General features: G+C 36.5%; 1 protein-coding gene across 15 annotated transcripts in view; it reads right to left on the bottom strand.

Annotated features, from left to right (window-relative positions):
- CCDC122 (coiled-coil domain containing 122) overlaps window positions 1-22,103 on the bottom strand; it is a 101,463-nt gene that overhangs the window by 28,847 nt on the left and 50,513 nt on the right. For 11 of the 15 annotated variants that reach the window (XM_045514000.2, XM_045514006.2, XM_045513999.2 and 8 more), the window contains 4 exons: window positions 13,034-13,119; window positions 12,392-12,507; window positions 3,935-4,333; window positions 3,057-3,173 (listed from right to left, as the gene is read on the bottom strand). In XM_045514000.2, coding sequence (XP_045369956.2) covers window positions 3,057-3,173; window positions 3,935-4,333; window positions 12,392-12,507; window positions 13,034-13,079 — 678 coding nt within the window. In that variant the 5' untranslated portion in view covers window positions 13,080-13,119. Of the gene's footprint in view, window positions 1-3,056; window positions 3,174-3,934; window positions 4,334-12,391; window positions 12,508-13,033; window positions 13,187-21,866; window positions 22,100-22,103 lie in introns of those variants that run through there. The other 4 variants (XM_074378211.1, XM_074378214.1, XM_045514016.2 and 1 more) reach the window with 3 other exon arrangements.

The following is a 22,103-nucleotide window of genomic DNA, read 5'->3' as shown; positions in this document are numbered from 1 at the left end:
AACTGTGTAAGCTGCATGCTGTATTGGATCATGTTCAACATATCTTGTCTCTGACTCCTAGTAGCTTTGCAGGCACTCTAAATTTTTCCCTATCCTTCTAAGTTTGGAGCTCAAATTGTACAAAATTCAGGCAAGGGTAACTATCAGTGAATCTTAAAATGCTTTACACAATGACTGTTATCACAAGGTATTACTTGCAGCACTCATCATTTGCTAAAAACTTCTTAACTGCTCTAGTTTCCCTTCCCTGAAAGCTCTTGGATTTGGCAAATAACATTTTTTTAAACCTTGAACGAAAAGTCACTGATTGTTGCTTAATGTTTTGTATTTGAAGCTTTGTGTTTGTATGCTTTGTATTTTGCTTCCCTGATTTTTTTTGGCAATAACTCATAACTTATCTTTATTCTCCTCTCTCTTATGTTTAGTTCCTTTCTTCCAGAATGTATATAATGACAGACAATAGACAGGGAAAAAAAGACATCTGGGGTAAGTATTTGGAAATATTTCTTTCATTCAGATTTGGCCTTAAAGAACAAAAAACATCCATTTGATAAAAAAAAAAGTAGAATTCAAAAAACATTTTAATTTTTTTCTTAATCAAAAAATGCAAAAAGTAACATTAGTATAAGCATGCAAAGCACAAAATGTTTGAAGGAATTAAAAGATTAAACAAAAATGCTGTAATCAAAGCAAAAGATGACCATGAACTGTGGCTAAAGACATTCAGAAGTAAGAAAAAAAAAAAGACTCAAAGAAGAAATAAGTAATAAAAAATCTGGTATTTGAATATATCCTTTTAAAAAACTGGTTGTTTTGAGAAAGAAGTTACTCATACCAATGATCAATTCTCATTATGCGACAAGAGAAATTGTTGGGAAAAAATGCAGTGTTTTCAAGACAATGCTGTGGCTGTATCTGTCCTTCAGTTTTATAGTTTATTATAGATAATCTCTAATTTCTTAGATATTCATTTTTTCAACCATAACATTGTGACACAATTGAGGACTACTTTTAATGCATTAGAGTTAATAAAACTAAAATTTAAAAGCCTAAAAGAATCTTTAGTAACCCCATTATAAAAGCTTAAAAAGAGTTTACTAAATTTCAGGACAAGAAGTATAATGATGAAAACATTAAAAAATGAAGTCTTAAGCTAAGGGGCATTCCATCTAAATCTAACATTGGTAGCCACTCATACCACCCTTTGCCACTAAAAATACCCATTTACATTTCTGCTTCTGTCAAAATAAAGTAAGTGTATTTCATTTACCTATTTCTCATGCTAACTACAACTAAAAACCCTGTACATTGTATAAAATATTAACATAAGAAGCTTCTGAAAGGTGGAGAGAATAGGGCAGACTTGCTAGAGAGCTCAGGATCCAAGGAACGATGTGATGCTGAGCTCCCTGGATTTTCTTTTTCCCTCACATATCCCAGACTGCATATGGGGAAGACAGCAGCCTGGAAATGCCAACAGGTGCAGACAAAGAAGGCTCCGAGAAAAGCCTGCTCTCTAGCCAAAGAACCAGGAAAAGGGCTGTCTAAGCAAGACCAAAAATATTTAGGTAGTAATTACTCTGCTAAAGTCAAACATCACAGGAAAAAACGATGGCTCCACCACCACCCAGATCAGCAAAGATTGAGTGCAAAGCCTAGACCATTGCTGGGACATAAAAAGGTGTCCCAATCCTCTGCTGGGATGGTGTCAGAGAAGGCTAATTGAGGAGCCGGGACTTTTCATTCCACTGGGAAGTAACAAATCACACCCTCTAGTGTGAGTGGAGCCCTTCTGGGGTGGCTAGACTTCTACTCCCATTTAGTGGTAACAAGGCATCCTTCCCCCTTTCCCTGGGAGAAAGTCAGAGGCCTAGTGGAGAGTCAGGACTTAATACCACCGCGCAGTAGTAACAAGGCCACATCTACGTGGAGTCACTGGAGGCCACATGGGAGGGGTAATGAGGTGCTCCTGCCCCTCCTGGCCAGGACCTCATCAGCAGAAGCCTAGCTGGCAGCCAGGACTCCTACTTCTGACCACCAGTAACAAGACGTCCTTCCTCCCTACATTGAGTGTCAATGAAGTACGTACATGTATGTGTTAAGAAGCAGGAATCCAATTTTATTTCAAAATTGTCTTTATTTTTTCATATGGCTAACATTATGTTTGCATCATTCATCACAGATTACTTCTGGATTATTTTTTTCTGTTTTATTAATCATTTTTTTCTATTTCTATGCCCCTTGTGTACTGTCTTCCTATTTACAATTTTATAATAAATCTTGATATGCTGAAGGGTAAGAACATATCCATTTATTTAGATTGCTAGTAAAGTATAAGATAAAATCATGGTGTTTCTTAAAGACAGTGTTTTGTAAAGGTGAGGGTTTTGTCTTCAAATTCCTCAGATGTTTATTTTGTCAAATTAGTCATAGGAAGTTGAAAATATGCATCTTTATATTTTCCAAAGTAATTTTTAAGGGTGAAAATTATTTATTTACCCTTAACAGTATACACTTTTCCATTTTTGTTCTCCACTCATCTAAACAATAACTACATAAGTCTACCAGTGGTACCTCAAATTTAGTCTCACCTTTAATTTTACATATCAGTTTGTTTGTTTTTTAGTTGGACAGCTGAAAATCACAAACATGAAGTCAGAGAGGTATAAAATACCAATGCTTCCATTGTCTTTACTCTACTTTGAAGAGTCTATAATGTCTATCTGTGACATCTTTTTGGCTGGATTGCCTCTGCTTTCTAGCCATTAATTGGGTACAAAGTTGGTGGAATGGGACCTGGAAGAATTCTAGGTCAGATTTAAATAGGAGTGAGTGCTTGCTTTGTTTGCATACATTCATATATTTGAATATTTTTGAATGAGGAAGTTATCTATAATTATCTATTAATGGTTTGAACTTATCAACTGCTTTTTTTTAGCTCTTTTTTGTTCTCCAGCTGTTTTGAGAATTGAGAGTAAACTATGGAAATTATGAATGCAGTATAAGTTTAAAAAACGATCCCATAAAACATTGAAATCCACATAATTAAGACTTACCTCTATTTCTTTTCTTAATTTTTCATGTGTCTTTTTTTCTTCCTCAAGAAAACAAGTTTTTTCAATGATGGATTCTTTTACAGTTATAATTTTATCCTTTAGCTTTGCAATGTCTTCCTGTATGTTTATAAAATTTAAAATATACAAGTCAAATGATGAATGGTCACTATAAGTCCAAGATTTTCAGTGTTTCTATAATTTAAGAAAACTAGACATCACATTTAATTTCAATAAATAGGATTAGAATATTAATTCTATAGGTACAAGGAACAAAGAATGGTTATTCAAAAAAGCAACCCTTAGATTTGAAAATTTAGAAGTAAAAACCAAATGAAAATAATACACAAAGGAAAGTGGTAGTCATAGCAGCAACTGCCCAGCAATAATGTAAAGGACATTTTTTAGTTTTTAGCAAAATATAATAGATATTTTAAGTTTTTATCTCCCAATGTTTTCAAAGAATATTAAAAGAAAGATGCTTAAGATGCAATTACTAATTCATATTGTTTGCACAACAGCATTAAGCACACCAAAGTTATTTTAATTGGTCTAGAGCCATTAGCTTGGAAGCTAGGGGCTCAACACTTTTGTGAGTCACCCTTTTTGCAACAAATGGATTAATTGTTCACTGTGATTTTGTTTGACTATATATTCTTATTAATCCATAGGGGATTTAGAGATGTTTCCTTTATGCATTTGCACATTTGGCAAAGTTGTTACATAACTCATACACTTAGGCAAGTTTTTAAAATTTGTGAATCCCATTATAGCCCCCATGGGTATTTTACTAAGTTAGTGATAAATTTGTCATTTAATAAGTATACTTGTAAAAAACAAAAGGAGTAATAGGAAAAGTTTTAGTAAGTGGTATTTCAAACCTGTAGTTGTTTCATAACGTTTCCTTTTGGATTTTGGAGATCCTGCCTAAGTTCCTCTTTCATTATCTTTAGTTTTTTAACGAGCTCTCGTTTCTCATCGAGTTCAGTCATGAATGACCATTTGCTTTCTACCTCCCTCAAACTGTCTTTATGCGTTTTCATTTTTCCATAGTATTCATTGTATCTTATCATGTGTTCCTCAAAATCCTCTTGGGCTGCTTCTATGTCAAATTTAAGCCTCACATTTTCTGAATGCAAGGATTTGATTTGGTTTTCCAGATTTCCACACTGAAGCTTGGTATTCTGTATGGCAGCGTCTTGCTGATAAATTCGCCTTTCGGTTTCTTTAGTTTCCGCACAGACAGATTCTATTTGTGTTTCAAGCTCATGTAGTTCATTCTGCAAGATATTTCAACGTTATTGTTATTAATTCATGACAGTCAACATGAAAGGCAAGTCATTGTTTTGATCCATAGTGCGTGTAGGAAAAAAATCACTTCACATAAAAAATATGTATTTATCAGATATAGAAAAATTGATGCATAACAGGAGACATGTAATAAAGTACCAAAATTATTTCATAATCAGAGGGAGCCCAGGGTTATATATTTCCTATTTTTTAATGTTCATCTAATTCTAAATATTAAAATTTTATCATTTGTCTTAATATTTTATATGTAAAAGATACTTTACAATCATTTTACTAACACATTTGTAGGCATCAGAAGTACTAATGAAAGGAAAACTATACGATAAAAATGATAAAACCCTGAGTTAAAAAAACAGCAGATCTAAGTTCTAGTGCCCTTACTGCTATTCACTGGTTGGAGTGATCATACATGGCAAATAATTTAATTACCCCTTTCAAACCACACTTTCTTCATTTGCAAAATGAGTACAAAAGTATACCTTAACTTTGCCTCTGTGGGGCATTTGGCATTTCTAACCAGCACCGCCTTTAAAAAACCTAGTGTTTACACCACTACTACTCTCTGGTTCTCCTCAGGTATCTCTTGAGCATTTCTTCTCAATCTCAATGGTTTCTTCAAATACAGGTTTTCTTCAGGGTTCAGTCATCATAATTTCCTTCTCTCATTCTATATAGACTCCTTGGGTAATCTTACCCATAGTTACATCTTGAGCTGCATATATGCTGATGATTCACAAAATACAGTGGCTCTCGAGTCCCACACCCAGCTGCCATGGGCCATCTCAAATTCATCACGCCCCAGATCAGACTAACCCTCCCCTCCCCTCCCCTATCCCATCTTGTTCTCCCTTGTATCAGTTTTCTACTGTTGGAACCACAAAACCTGGGTGACATACAACAATTAAGCGTTTATGTGATGAGGAGCAACTGGGTTGGCTAGGTGGTTCTGTTGACTCGGCTGGATTTGCTCAAACGTCTGGAGGTTGGCTGCCTGCAAGATGGTTTAGGCTGGATTCAACTGGGCTGAATGGGATGCCCTGGCTTTGCTTCACATGTATCTTGTCCTGCAGTGGGCCAGGCCAGGCATGTCCTTCTCATGATGACAGCAGATGCAGAAAAATGGAAGCCCAATTATGTAACAACTTTTTCAAGCTTCTGTTTGAATAACATTTGCTACATCCCAGCTGGTCACGTGATCAAACTCTCAGTGAAGAGGCAGAAAGTATGCCCACCCACTATGGGAGACCACTGTAATAATACATGGCAAAGGGTATGGCTATACACAGGATAAAGATTTGGGAACAAAAATGCAAATTAGAACACCCCTATGTTCCCAAACTTAGTTACTGGTACTACTCTGAGAGCCACACTTAATTCCTCCCTTCTCTTTATTATCTGTATTTAACCATTCATCAAATTCTAGACATCCTCCCACCAAAAACAATTGTAGGCCTTTATCTTTTTTTTCTGTCTAGTGTGGTCATCCTCTTTAAATACATGTATAATTTTGTGAGGGAAGTACTGCACTAAAAAGACAGACCCAGTCTATCCTTTTCTTGGCAGAAATAAGAGGGGGAAGTACACTGAAGAATGAAACATGCTAATGAACGTCAATCTTTATCTCCAACTCATTTAAAATGCCCACTTGACATTTCTATTTAGATATTGAATAGACACGTCAACTATATATGTTCAGAAAAGAACTTTATTTATTATTGAAGTATAGTTGATTTACAATGTTGTGTTAGTTTCTGATGTACAGCATAATGATTCAGTTATACATATATTCTTTTTCATTATAGGTTACTACAAGATACTGAATGTAGTTCCCTGTGCTATACAGTGGGACCTTGTTGTTTTATCTATTTTATATATAGTAGTTTCTATCTGCTAATCCCAAACTCCTAATTTATCCCTCCACCCTCTCTCCCCTTTGGTAACCACAAATTTGTTTGCTATGTCTCTGAGTCTTTTTTTTGTCTTGTAAACAAGTTCATTTGTATCATATTTTTAGATTCCACATATGATATCATATGATATTTGTCTCTCCACCTGACTTAACTTCACTTAGTATGATAATCTCTAGGTCCATCCATGCTGCTGCAAATGGCATTATTTCATTCTTTTTTATGGCTGAATAGTATTCGTGTGTGTGTGTGTGTGTGTGTGTGTGTGTGTATAAACACCACACTTCTTTATCCAGTCATCTGTTGATGGACATTTAGGTTGCTTCCAGATCCTGGCTATTGTAAATAGAGCTGCTATGAACACTGGAGTGCAGGTATCTTTTCAAATTATAATTTTCTCCATATACACCCAAGAGTGGGGTTGCTGGATCACATAGTAACTCTATTTTTAGTTTTTTAAGGAATCTCCATGCTGTTTTTCATACTGGCTGCACCAATTTACATTCCCACCAACAGTGTAGGGGGATTCTCCAGAAAAGAATTTTTAATTTGCACACTCAACATGTTCCTTCTTCCAGTCTTCCTGATTTCAGTAAACTGTACCACATTCCACCTGGACACTTAAAAACTTAGAAGTCATTCTTGACTCTTTCCTTTATTTTATCCCCTACAACCTACTTACCAACAAATCTTGATGGCTGGGCATCCAAAATAAAATCCCAGTTCACTCCTGACCAGTCTTCTTATTATGGCCCAGCTTCTAACTGGTCTCCCTGTTTCTGTTCTTCCCCCACTCCCCCCAGCTAGACTCTATTTCAGGCAAAAGAATCTTTTAAAAACATATATCATATCATGCTACTTCTTTGCTCAAAATCCTCCCAGTGTTTCCCATTGCACTAATGATAAAATTCTAATTCTGTAATTTGGCTTTTAAGGCCGTATATGTTCTATCCTGCTCATGTACTACTCTGCCCCTTCCAGCTCCCTTCTATTTATGAAATATGTCTAGCTCCTTCTCCCCTAAGGGCGTTTGTAACTGTTCTCTGTACCTTAAAATTCTCTACCCCTAGCTATTACTTGTTGGGGTCTTTCCCTTTCACAATTCAGCTTTATTATTACTCCTCAGAACAGTCTTCCTTGAATCAAAATGTAAATTAACCACCCACTCTCCTCCCCCATTATACTCTACACATTAGCCTTTTGTACTTCCTTTGTAACACCTCAATCAATGGAATTACATTATTTCTTTATTATTTGCCTCCCTTGAGCAGAAAGTAAACTCCACGGGTGCAGTAAGCTTTCCTAACTTCTTTACCACCATCTTCCCTGTGCTTAAAATAGCACCTGGCACAAAGCAGGTGCTTAATAAATACTTAGTAAATGATTGAATGAGTGATGCACGTGGAATGGTCAGGAAAGGGACACATGCCCTGCCAACTAGACCAGGCTGCTGACCGTCCTGATCAGTATGGGGAGATGACATTTCCACCAACTTGGTCATCATCTCTCCTCTCTCCTGGACTGTTGACTTTCTCCCCTGGCTTTAGTCAATTTCTCCTCCAATCCATTTCTACCCTTTCACTAGAATTATATTTCTTCTTGTTGTTGCTGTTCTTCTCCTCCTCTTTTTCCTCCTCCTTCTTCTTCTTCCTTTTTCTCTTCCTCATCTCCCTCCCCTTTTTTCTCCTTCCTTTTTTTGTTAATAGATTTATTGAGGTATAATTGATGTAAATAAACTGCACATATTTAAACTTTAAAATTTGACAAGTTTTGACTAACTTTTATGATCAAGAGACCATCACAATTAAGACAGTGAACATATCCATTACCCACAAAAGTTTCCTCCTGATCCTTTGTGATCTATCCTACCCTCCTCAGCTCTCTGTTTCCAGGCAAACATTCATCTGCTTTCCATCACTAAAGATCAGTTTGCATTTTGAAAAATTGTATATAAAAAGAATCATATAATATATATTTTAGTATCACTCCTTTCACTCAGCATAATTATTTTGAGATTCATCCATGTTGTTGGATGTATCAGTAATGTTTCCTTTTTATTTCTGAGCAGTAGTTCTTGTTTGGATGTATCACACTTTGATGACCCTTTCATTTGATGGACATTTGGGTTGTTTCTGGTTTTCCAGTGGGCATACACTTTTATTTCTCTTGGGTGAACAAATATCTAGAAATTGAACAGCTAGATCATATGATATATATAGCTGGAGCTTTTAAAGAACTGTAGACTGTTTTCACAAGCGGTTATACCATTTTACACTCCAAATAACAGGGTCTGAGAGCTTCAGTTCTTCCATATCTGCCCCAGCACTTGGTATGGTCAGTCTTTTTAAATTTACCCATTCTAGTGCATTTCAATTTGCATTTCCTTAATAACATTGCATTCCTTAATAACAATTAATAACACTGAGTATCTTTTCATGTGCTTGTCTTTTGCAGTATCATTTTTGATGAAATGACCATTGAAATCTTTTGCCCATTTTTAAACTGGGTTGTTTGCCTTCTTGAATTATAAGAGTCCTTTATATAGTACAAATAAAATCAAGTACATTATCAGATATGCTTTCAAATATTTTCTCTCTGTCTGTGACAACCTAAATGCCCATAGGGCTCCAGCAAGTATACTTCACATTCATTTTCATAACAGTGACTTTTGAACAGAAATAAGAACATTTTTTGATGAAGTCCAATTTAAAAAATTTTTATATAGTATTTAAGGTATCTTGGCCAAACTAAACATCACTAAGCTCTTCTCCTATGTTTTCTTCTAGACACTTTGTAGTTTTAATTCTTGTGTTTAGGCCTATAATCCATTTTGAGTTATTTTTCATATGTGGTATGAGGTGAAAATTGTTCACTTTTTTTGCATGTGGCTGTCCACCATTTTTGATAGATTATCCTTTCCCTAATGAATTGCCTTGACTAAGAACACAGGTGTTCTTAGTCAACTCATGCTTCTAAATAAAAGACTGGTGGTTTAAATAATAGACTTTATTTCTCACAAGCCTGGAGGCTAAGAAGTCCAAGATCAAGGTACAACAGAGTTGGTGACTGGTGAGAGGAGAGGCCTATTCCTGAATTGCAGACAAATCCTTTCTTGCTGTTTTCATATGGCAGAGAGAAAGAGCAAGAAAGCTCTGGGGTCTCTTTCTCTTCTTATAATCCCATCATAGGGGCCCCACCCTTACAACTTCATCTAAACCTAATTACCTCCCAAAAGCCCTGTCTCCAAATACCATCACACTGGAGGAACACAAACATTCTGTCCATAATAGCACCTCTCTGAAATCAATCAATATGTGTGGGGCTATTTCTGAAAACCATATTCTGTTCCATGGATCTATCTTTATGCGATGTCACACTGTCCTGATTACTGTACTCTATAATAAATCTTAAAAGCAGGTAATATTAGAACTTCCAACATTGTTCTTCAAAGCTGTTTGGGCTATTAGAGGTTCTTTGCCTTTCCATATCACTTTTAGAATCAGCCTGTCAATTTTGCTAAAAAAAAAAAGCCTGCTGGGATTTTGATTGGAATTGTTTTTAAACAATAGATAAAAGAGAAAGAACTCACTTGTTAACAATACTGGGTCTTCTGATTCATGAAAATGGTATATCTCCTATTTTGGTCTTTAATTTATTTCAGCAGTGTTTTGCAGTTTTCAGAACGAATTGTCTTAGTCTGCTTGGGCCGCCATAACAAAATACTATAGATTCAGCAGCTAAAATAACAGAAATTTATTTCTCACAGTTCTGGAGTCTGGAAAGGGTGTCAGCATGGTCAGGTTCTGGTGAGAACTCTCCCTGGCTTGCAGAGGGTTGCCTTCTGTGTCCTCACATGGCAGAGAGGGAGAGAGAGCAAGCTCTCCTGTGTCTCTTCTTTTAAGGGCACTAACCCTAACATCAGGACCCCACCTTCATGACCTAATCTCCTCCCAACTACCTCCCAAAGACCTTCTCTCCAAATACCATCACATTGAGAATAGGCTTCAACACAAGATTTTGGGGGAGACACAAACATTCGGTCTATAACACAAAACTTTTGTCAAATTTACCACTAACTGTTTCATAGTTTTGATGTTACTATAAATGATACTGCTTTTTAAATGTTAATTTCTGGTTATTTCTTTCAATATATAAAAATACAACTGCTTTTTATAATTAATCTTATCTTGCAACCTTTCTAAATTCACTTATTAGTCCTAATAGCTTTTTTAAAATAATAGATTCCTTAGGATTTTCCAAAAATACTCATGCCACCTGTGAATAAAAACAGTTTTACTTCCTCCTTTCCATTTTGGATATCTTTTATTTCTTTTTCTTGCAAGGAGTGGCTTAAACCACCAATACCACAGAATGAACAGAAGTGGTAAGACACATCCTTGCCTTATTCCTGATCTCAGGAGAGAAACAGTCTTTCACTATTAGGTATGATGTTGACTGTAGGATTTATGTAGATGCCCTTTTTCAGTTGGCTGGAATTGTATTCGCTGAAAGTTTTTATCTTAAATAGACGTTGAATTATAATGAGTGTTTTTCATGTATCTAGAATTCTCTTTCTAAAACATAAATTTAACCATTTGCTCTTTTGCTTAAAGCCCATCAAAACCTTCCCCATCACCTCTAGAATAAAGTTCAAGTTTCTTACCATGCTATAAATCTCTCACTACTCAAAATATATTCTATGTTATACCACTACCACTATGAGTGGACCAATGTTATTTAAAGCCTCAGTGAATTTTCTGATGTTCTTTTTGTCCAGAATATCATCCTACTCACTCCCTAACCTTCAAACCTATCCCAGACACCCAACCATGCAAGTGAACTCCAGCCATTCTTTAAAACTCAACTGAAACAGCACTTTCTTTGTGATCATTCCTTTTTCAGTGTTAAATCTGTGTTTATGCCTATATTGTTGACACCACTGCACTGCATGTAATTAGTTGTTTACTTCTTTGTCTTTCTCTTCAATAGATGGTGTACAACTTAAGAGTGAGGACAATGTCAGCAAAATACTTAATAGAAAGTAAGCCCTCAGTGTAAGTGAAAAAACATCTGTGAAACTCTGAAGACTGAGAAGTTTTACATAAAATTTCTTCACAGAAATCTAAGTAAGACATTATTTTTGTATTATATACTATTTTCAACATATATTCTTTTCTAAAAGTGAATAATGCAAGGTAAATATTTATAAGAAATCCATATTAACATGATAGTAAAAAATTATCATCATGTCTCTGCTGATGCATTCATACCTAAAGCCAGTATCAAAAGGAGGTCCTGTACTGCCCACCAGGGCCCCAGCAAGGATACCTTACGTAATAGTTACAAGCATTATTTCATTTAATCATCATAAAAATCTTATAGGCAGGTCCTATTATTATCTCCATTTTACAAATGAGGAAACAGAATAACAGAGAAATTAACCCATGGAGCTGGAAGTAGCAAATCTTGTCTTTTAAACTAGGCAGCTCAGCTCCAGAGCATATTCTTTTCATTTCTATGATATATTTAATAAAAACCTTTACAAAGCACATAGCAGAGATGCTGTTTTCCTTTTCACTTCTCTAGCTATACTAACGGAGTACAGTTACATCTAACTATGCTGCATGCAAAAACAAAGCATGACTTCCAGATTCCCTGTGGTGAAATTACGAATATATTTTGAAATATAAGGAACACTGAAATGTTCCTTATTTACTTGAAATGGGCACTGGCAACTAATAATTATAAGCCATAGCTTTAAAAACACTGGCTTAAAAATTTAACATTCCTTCAATTCAGCATTTTAGGAAAAATTATCAAAAAGAAGTGAATTTAAAGTAATTCGACTGGACACATTGGGTTTTATATGCTTATTTATAGTCACAGTGACGTTGAACATTTGCACATTGGGTGTGTAAAATGTTCCATGAAACTGGAATACTCAGGTAGACTTTACTTAGGGATATCAGAATAATTAAGAAGCTACAAATAAGAAAAAAATAAATTTTAAATTGTCTCCCTAAAGTTATTAAACTATGCTTAATAACTTCCCTGTTACTAGTTTTTCATAGTTTTAAAGAACATAAAGACTCATTTAAAAGACTACGTAAAACAGGTTACCTGCAAATGGAACAGAACTTTTTTGTTTTTTTCTGTTTCTGACGTTTGTGATCGTTGTTGCTTTGCAACTTGCTCTATAGCATCGGTTAATGAAGACGTGTCTCGTTTAGCCAGAGCTAGACAAGAGAATAAAACACATAATAAAAATCTAAATGCAAAGACTCTAAGAAGCTCATGTTTCTTCACTCAAAAGCATGAAAATTGGGATGTTTTCTCATAAATAAACTAAATTTAGGGTTGATGCTCTTCCTTTTCCGACTATAAACAAAACCAAAATCAAAGGCCACAATAATAGACGATTCAAAGTCACCTACTGCAACATTATACCTGTTCCTTTATAGAACAGTGTAAATATTTTGACTGCCCTAAATTTTTTTTTATCCAGACCATTTGCACATATGCTATAACTATAGTGCTACCATAACAACTATATCACAATTACAGGTGATGAATTTTCATTATAGGCTTGCATTTTCAGGTTGTTACGGCTTTCCTGAATACCATATAAGTTTCCTCCTGGTGTAATTTAACAGCTTCTTTCTATTCTAACTTGCTGCTAATTTTAACACAATTATTCTATCATACTACTTTTTTATTACTGCTTATCTTTTAGTTACATATTGCTTAAGATGGCTTCATTACCTTCTTCAGGAATGCCTTGACTCTTCCTTTCTTTGTTGCCTGACATGCTTGTGTCTTTTCCTCTTTTTAGTTCACCTTCTTTACTTCTACAAAATAATCAATGTTGATAATCTTTTACTTTTCTTTTTTTTTCCCTGTCAAGTATTGGTGATTCTGAAAACAAATTAATAGTCAAATATCTCACAGGGATGATGGTGACAGTCATCATTAGTTCCAAGAATTAAAATACAATGATTAAGTGAGAGATTTGGGAAAGAAAGTAGAAACTGTGTTTGGATCTTGGTTGTCCTGCTTTTCAGCTGTTATGACCCTGAGCAAGTTTCTTAATTTCTTTGATCACCAGTTTCCTCATCTGTAAAACCTCATAGGGCTGTTGTAATAATTAAAGCAATGTACGTAACATGCTTAGCACAGGACCTGACATATAGTAACTAGTTATTCTGGATTAGTAGCTGGTATCTCCAGACTACTATGAAGTAGATTCTGAAACTATAACCAGAATCTGTGAGAAACAGTGCCAACATGGATTAGCAACTTCCGTGGTGGGTACAGGATGCACTCGTGTCCTGTGCTATTTTGGCCAGGGTAAGCCTTGTGCAGTCTTAAATTCATATTTCAGTCACTTGTATATCTAGGAGTAAGTGATAACATGAAGGGGTATCTTTCTCCCCTGAAAGGTGGAAAGAGTTCTCTCCTCTATCAACTCAACAAATGAATGCTGAGTTGGCAGAGTTAAAGGTATTACCAACTTTAGGAAAAAGTGTATCTGCGTTTGCTCCTCCATTCCTATGCAAAAGAAATCATATAAGTTTGCATAATTAATAAAAGGAATGTAATGTTGTTAAATACTTCTGAAACTGTCATCTATTTAACACTTGAACAGATGGATTTTTTTCCATTTAAATGACATCCTTTAAAAAAAATCTTAGTTGGTTTTAAAGAACTTGTGAATCTTTCCAAATCATACTAGAGTCACGATAAACTTTACAAGCCAAAAGAAGTGAATATGATCATAACAGTACAGCATGTGTGAGGAAGCTTCCACAAGGAAGTCTGCAAAATCACTAAATCTCTCTCCTAAACATTGGTTAAATACAAAGTTCTTGTATACTAGTTACAAGTGTTTTCCCAAAGCAAAAATTGAAAAGACTGCAATCTGATATATAAAGCAACAAAGAAAATGTTAAATTGCTTTCTAAGCAGGAGACTCAAATCTATCCAGAAGTATCTTATTAAGCTAAAGAAATCCTGAGAGAAATATGCAGCAACGTGTCATTAAGAGAATCGATGATTCTTTCCTGTTTATTCACATAACTTCTTCCTTGAAGTCTCACTTCAGATTTGCCTGCTTCATGATGGCTCCCCTGATACTGAGCCCACTCACCCTGTTCATGCCATTACTCTATGTCCTTTTGGCCCCAGATTAGTGTAATGAATTTGAATCTCATTTTCTCTTTAGCTCTCTTACATGGGTTTCATGGTCACAGACATCATCCGCCTACCTATCCTGATGGACCTGGAACGAAATACTAGTCTATTGTTCTCTTGCAATGAATAAAGTGTCCTTGCTCCAACCTAAGGCCAATCCTCTACTTTTGTACCCCTTTCTCTTCTATTCAAGGATATTACTTCTTTAAATGTCCCATCAATATAATTTCCTCCTTTACTTGGTCAAACATATTATCCTGGACAGCCTATCATATAATCATCAGCAACAATAACCACCCTTGCTTGACACTCTAATCTCCTTCAGCTATTGACCCATTTCTTTGCTCTCCTTTATAGCCAAGATCCTTGCAGTCCACTTTCTCTCCTTTTACTCTTCTAAAGCCCACCAGAATTAATCATTTACAACTCCCCCTTTAAAGTTCTTATCAAAGTATCTATGATGTCCATATTGCCACATTCAGTGGTAAGCTCAGTCCACACCTTCCTTGAACTATCCACATCACTTGGCACATTTGATCATGCCCTCCTTCTTGAAACATCATACTTCTTGGTTTCCTTTGCTGGTTCCTGCTCATCTTTCTCATTTATGTTAGAGTGCCCCAATACTCAGTCCTCAGGCACCTTCTTTTCTCCATCCTCACTCTGCAGCTAATGCCATCCAGTTTCATGGCTTTAAAATTATAGGCTAGAAACTCCCAAACTTCACTCTCTAATCTGACATCTCTCTTGGGCTCCAGACTCATACCAATCTTCCTACCTGATATCTCCACTTGGACTTCTTACAGGCACTTTAACTTATGTTCCAAACTGAACTCTTGATGTCTCATTCCACTTCATCACTCCCCCTAAATCTACTCCTTCATGGTCTTTTCCATACCAGGAAATTACAAATTCGTTTTTCTTGTTCAGACTCAAAACCCTAGAACATTAGCAAGGAGGTCTCTAGAAGGGTGTAGAGCCCAAGGCAATTCAATTAGCCTTGCCCAAGATAATCATAAATAAGAGCTCATTATTGATGCTTCATAGGTCCTTTGGGAAATCCTTTAAGATGCTCCCCAAGTATGTGGTCCACGACTGCTGCCCTAAATGTTTTACCCAATGGACAAATCAGAATCTCGACTCTTTTCCTTCTCTTACGTGCTGTACGCAATTCTTTTGGCAAAACTTATTGGTTACACCTTTAAATTATACTGGAATTCAATCACTCCTTACCACTTTCAAATGCTACCTTAGCAGAGAAGCCTTCCATTTCTTTACTCTGCCTCACTTATCTTAATAGCATTTATCACCACTGACATACATTTGTTTCTTTTCTATTTCCTTTTACTAATATAAGCTCCATGATGGAAGAGACCTGGAACAGTGCTTGGCACATAACAGGTAGCTAACTGTAGTCTGTTGCTACTCCAGTTCACCCTGTTCTCCTGACAGAATAACGTTCCTGAAACACTTCAGTGATCATATCAGATAGCAACCAATCTTTCAGCTCCATCTTAGATGGCATCTTCTTTAGGAAGTCTTTCTTGATCTTTCTGAGTAGATGTGATCTCTCTCTCTTGTTAGCAGAACTGTTTCTCTATCTCTATTATACCATGATAGATAACAGTATAGGCCCCAGGGTAAGACAGAGCTAATCTTGATTCTAGGTTGTGCCACTTACTAGTTTATTAGGTAAATTCTTTCCAACCTGAGCCTCAGATTCCTTATCTGGAAATGAGAACAATAATAGTACCTGCTTCATCAGGATTTTTGTGAGGACTAAGTGAATTAATGCATGTAAAGCATTTAGCAAATTCCTGCCACTCAAATTTCTATTCCTGTTATTGCCATTATTTTTTACTATATTTCTCCATTAGACTATAAGCTGCAAGAAGGCAAATACAATGCCTTAACCATTTTTGTATTCTCTAAAGTTTGATGAAGAAATGAAAAAAATGAAGAAAATTAGATTCATATAATAAAAAATAAAGTAACTGGTACTTCTTGATCTCTATTCTTGAAGCAGCATAAACTGAAGAACTCTTGGGTGATATTTATTTAAACCAGCTATTCATGAAAGGATATCTGCTTTAAAACTGAGAAAGTTTTTGTTTTTTCCAGATCTCTACTGTAGAATGCACAAAAAATAAAAGTGAAAACAAACTACTGCCATCTACTGATGATTCATTACAATTGCATAAATCAATGAAAAGAGTTTAGAGACTAGAGAGTATCAATTATTCTTTCATTCAAACCACATATGTGGGTATATATTAATATGCAAAGCACTGTGGGAAATATGAAGATGAATTAAATAACTCTGATTAAAAAAATAAAAACATTATAATACCTACAGTATGACAGCAAATATCCAAACATTACATATAAAAAATCATTTAGAAAACACACTTTCAACTAAAAAATGGCTTTACAGAAAATAATGCAATGGAATTACTATAATAAACCACCATGTTCTATATTAACTATAGCTAACATGTATTAATTACCTGTAACTAGTACTGTTCTAATTGCTTTCACATAGATCATCTGTTTTTTCCCTCAGAGCAACCCTACAAGATAGACATTACTTTTACTTGTATTTTGTAGATGAGGAAACTAAGACTTGGAGAAATTAGAAAATTCACGCAAAGTCATGCATCCAAGCAGGAAGGATGAAATTTGAATCAATCAGGATCCAAATTAACATTTATTAGGTACTTAATATGTACTAAGCATTGTGATAAGCATGACTTGTGCATCATCTCATTTGAATTCAAGAGGTGAGTCCTTGTACTAGGCCATTGGGAGGAGATTTTAAAAAGGCCACGGTTCAAGCTTTTGGAAACTCGTCATCTGGTACCTCCCTCCAAACTAATGAGCAAAATAAAGCAAGGTTGTCAAACTCCACTGAGCCTTTGAGGGTTTTAGGCTTAAAAGAATTAAGAGGGGGTAACTGTCCATGTGTACCCATGTCACATAAGCACCATTTTTCACTCTGAATGAAAAAGCTGTTGTGTGGTCTTGCCAGGCAGTTAAGTTTATAATTTCCTCCTACCTCCTTTATAATAGATGTTTTATTAGAAAACAAGGAAAGAAAAATTGTGCAGATAAATTTCACATAAGTGTGAAATTGCTTTTGTTTTTGTTTTCCAAGTGGGAGGGAGACTTTAATACCTAAAGCTGAGGTTCTACTGGGGAAGCTAAAAAACTAACCTGGGAAAAGATGAGACAAAAATTTTCCTGAAATTAAGTTTTAAATTACAGTCTATATTTGTCATAAGCATGATAGAATCAGATACGGACGGTTTGATTCCAGCAATAAAGAGGCATCACAAGAAAAAAATGTAACACACTGCACAAATGAGTGAGAATCAATAATACATACTTCAGGTGAAAAAGACTAAGTCTTTTCAACCACATGGTTTCAAGGGAAGTTCAGAGTCATCCAAAAAAAACTAATCAATTGAATCATTAAACATGTACTGCATACCTATTATATACCTGAGTCTTAGAATCTGCTGAAACTAGGAATCACTCTCGTCTCTAGTTAGGCAAGGAGATTAAAGTTTCAGGACGCTGAAAACAGAAAGAAACCAGAGGGGTGGTACTGTTCCTTAACTTCCTTTCAAAGACAATGTAGAGAATATTCATATATTACTCATTGCTTATAGCTTTCTGTCAAAGGTGGGATTTCTCTGAATATACAGATAGTACTGGACTACTGAAACATCTTGTTTTGAGGTGTAGACATTACAAAGATTAGTCTGTAGCTCAAAACCAATTTTTAAGGGATACCCAGGCAACTGTTTGGAAAAGAAACTATAGGCCTTTGGTGAAATCCAGTCATAAACCATCTACTTGTCTCCTTCAGAACAGTAAGGGGCAAGATCTTTTTTTACTCTATAAACAAGTAAGTATAATTTCTAGACCAAGAAGCGCTTGTAGCTGGTTGAATGGTGGTCCCCTAGAAATATGTACGTGTCCTAACCCCCAGAACCTGTGAATGTAATCTTATTTGGAAAAAGGGTATTTGTAGATGTAATTAAGTTAAAGATCTCAAGATGAGGTCATCCTGGATTTAGAGTGGGCCCTAAATTCAGTGACAGGTGAGAGACTGAACATGCAAACAATGTCTAGACTATATATAAAAACAGAACTCTGACCCACAGTCTGCGGCAACCAACCCAGGAAACCACTCATTATCTACAGCAACCAGCCCAGGAAGGTAGCCTGCTCTCTATAGGTCAGACTTGTAGGAAGTCAGACCACTATCTCTAATAAAGATTCAGGAGTCAGGCATTAATCCCTGTAACAACTGGTCCCAAAATGGCCAGTGCTTGATTAATAACTGAGAGTTTCCCTAATTTTTGTCCCTACTGTGACTTGGGACCAATCAGAGAAAGCCAAATATGCACCCTTAACCAATCACAAAGGATGCCCCAGTTCTAGTTAGCCCATCTATAGTTTCCGCATGCCAACAGCCTCCACTCAGGGCACACCTGAAGATATCCCTTTTTTCCACTATAAGCTTTCGCACCCCTCTGCCCGCCTTTAAGTCTCTGTCAGAACACAAGTAATGGTGGCTGACTCCCTTGCTCTAGCAAGCTCTGAGTAAACAGCCTTTGTTTACTATCATATGATGATCTTTTCTTTGCCACATGGGTGCCCTTATATGAAAGATGTAGAGGGAGATTTGCAAGTGAGTAGACCATGCGAGGATGGAGGCATAAGAAACCCAAGTCATGCAGCTCCAAAGTAAGGAACACCTGGAGCCGCCGTTAGAGGCCAGGAAAGCTTTGAAGGGAGCACGGTCCTGACAACATCTTGATTTAAGACTTCTGCCTCTATAATGATGAGAGAGCACCTTTTTGTTGTTTCAAGCCATCTAGTTTGTGGTGATTTGTTATGGCGAACTTAGGAAACTAACATGAGCTTTTCACAAGGATATTTGCATGTTACATGTCTTTTTCGGGAAGGACTCATAAACTCTACCGTAAATGTCTTAAAAACAACTGTTCCCAGTTTTTTTAAATTCTAATTGTTTTCACAAGAAGGATTTACATGGTGATGTAAGAATATCTGGGGATTTTTCCAATGGTTCCCCTTAATAGCCAAGCACTATCTCTGCCCACAAAAAGTTCTAAGTCTCCGTGAAGGAAACACCCATAGTGAAATAATGAAAATGCAGAGGTACAGGAGATGCTCTCTTGGTCTACCTACACTTAACCCAAATCCATTAACTCATTCTGTTTTCTTTGTAAATCACAAGCTAATTCCCACATCATGCTGAATGCTGAAGGGTAAGGAAGCTACCCTCCAGGGAGTCCGCCCACTCCTGCTCCTACCAGTTGACTCATACAGTGACAATGTCACTGGTGTTTGTTCTCCAAACCTGTTTATGCCAGTTGTACTTCTCATTATGCTTTCATAATTTAATTAAATATTAGGTAAACCAATGAAATAAAGTTGTTGTCCCTTGAAAGTCTGTGTTTAATATTTTGGAAAGACCCAATTAAGGTTACTTGTTTGAATGTGTGCGATAACTAAAAAGATTATAAAGAAGAAATCTGCACTAAGATTGCTTCTCAAGTGTCTTTAAATTATCTTCCTCTTAAAGGAACAAAATCGTGGGACATCTTAGCTGATGTTTAGAGGTGTAATTTATGGAAGAGAGACGAGGCAGAACTCTATAATCAGAAGGCCATGTGCAAAGAAAAGGCCTTGGACTTTCTCAACAGATTAACAAACAAGTACACGGTTGTTCTAGGTTAAAGTAAAATGTTTAAGGTATTATGTTAATACTTTTCATGGCTCTGGTTGAACTGACTTTCCTTTTAAACAGCTTTATTTAGATATAAAATATGTACTATCAAGTTCATCTTTATAAAGTGTATATAACTTAATGTTTAAATAACTTTTTCAATTTATTGCTTGGTTATGGGTCCAGATTGCATCTATGAGAGAGCTTTTCCTGTGTGGACAAATTACTAAAGAAGAAGCAAGTTAATTCTGCGTGGTGAGGGGATGGAGATTCAAGGAAGGCTGTTTGAGCTTGAAGGGTCTGGAACAAGTAACAATTAAATAAGCATATAAAGAGAAAGGTGTTCTAAGTAGAAGAAACAGCATTATGTAAAGGATGAAATTATGTGGCCTTCCAAGAACAGCCTTTAGTTTGAGTGGCTTGTTGTGAGTTGTTGTTGAAGAGGGAAGTGTTTTTTCAAAACTGATTATCCATCTGAATCATATATAAGGATTAAAACAAAACAAAAAGCGAAGCAAAACATGCGCAGACCCGACACCCAGAGTTTCTGATTCAAATGTTTATCTGGAGTGAGGGGGAGGGGCACGTCCCTAGATTTACGTTTTTTTGTTAAGTTCCACTTTAGTTCTTAGTTTTGATGTGTACTCAGGATCAGGAGCCACTGGAGTGAGGGGGAATGGGGATGAGGAAAGAGAGTGTGAGAAGATGAGGCCATAGTCTAAAAGCAGATGGTGGAAGGAAATGGTATGTAAATACAATATAATAACAAACTTTCTCCTTCCTGACAGCTTCTCTATTTTGAAATATTTCCTTTTTAACCTTTTACTGTTACTGTTGCATTAAAGAGAATGAATTCCCACCATTATCTATAAAAACAGATAAATATTTTACAGCTTTGTAATAAAAGACCTCTTGCTTACAGTAATATTTAACATCAAACAAGCTCAGGGCAGAGTGCACCTTCCCATCAGGTGTACCATATACCACTCAGGGTTCTTAACAAATGTCCAGCAAAAATAATGAAAATACAAATTTTGACAAAAACATCTGCCAGATACTGAACAGTGGGCCCCTATTCTGGGTTGGTGACCCCATTCTCTAGTCAAATAGCATAGCAGCACTTGCCCGCTTCCAAGTGCTCTTCTAAACTCCCAAATATCTAAGATTCTTTCCTTCAGGTACACATTCTTCAGCACCTATCATCTGAATAACCATCAGAAAAAAAAGGGACTTTTCCTTTCATCATAACCAGTTCCACAGGACGCACCCTTTCTCCTACTCTTTGACGGTCGGAGATATTTTTTGCCTTCCATATACATAGTAGCTGTTAAATATTTTTAAATAAATGAATGTTATACTCTTTGAGGGCAGAAAAAGGATTCTAATTTGCATCCTTATCACCATTCTAAGGGCCAGTGCCTTCTAATTTTCTACTCGTGGCATATATTTTAAAAGGGCACACAGGACATGCGTTTGTCAACACGAATGAACAGGCTGAGCTGTAAAAGAGTCCAGTCAGCAAGTTAGGCGGGATCAGCAAAAAGGAAAGGAGGGTTCAGCCAACTTGTTTCTGGAAACAAAGCAAGACAGAAGGGGCCCGGGGGAGAGAAAGAAAAATCCGCCAAGGAGGCCCATTAATTGAACCTTGGATGGGACACAGTGCCAAGTGCTGCCGTAATGAGGTCCTCGGGCCTGGCTCTGGTGAAGAAACCAAGTGTGACAACCGCGCTGCTGGGCCGGCCTCTCGTCGTGGCGCGACGGGGAGCGCGGCCGTGGGCCAGGGGCTTCCCTCGGCGCCGGGAAGGGAGGCGGCGACCCACCCCAGGCCGCTCGGCCGCGCGCCCCGTCGGGAGGCCCGCCCCGCTCCCCTCGCGGCCCGCC

Source organism: Camelus bactrianus, chromosome 14 (genome assembly GCF_048773025.1).
Source record: "Camelus bactrianus isolate YW-2024 breed Bactrian camel chromosome 14, ASM4877302v1, whole genome shotgun sequence".
Classification (NCBI taxonomy): Eukaryota; Metazoa; Chordata; class Mammalia; order Artiodactyla; family Camelidae; genus Camelus; species Camelus bactrianus.
Note: the sequence above shows the minus strand (reverse complement) of the source record. Positions and strands in the feature narration are given on the sequence as shown.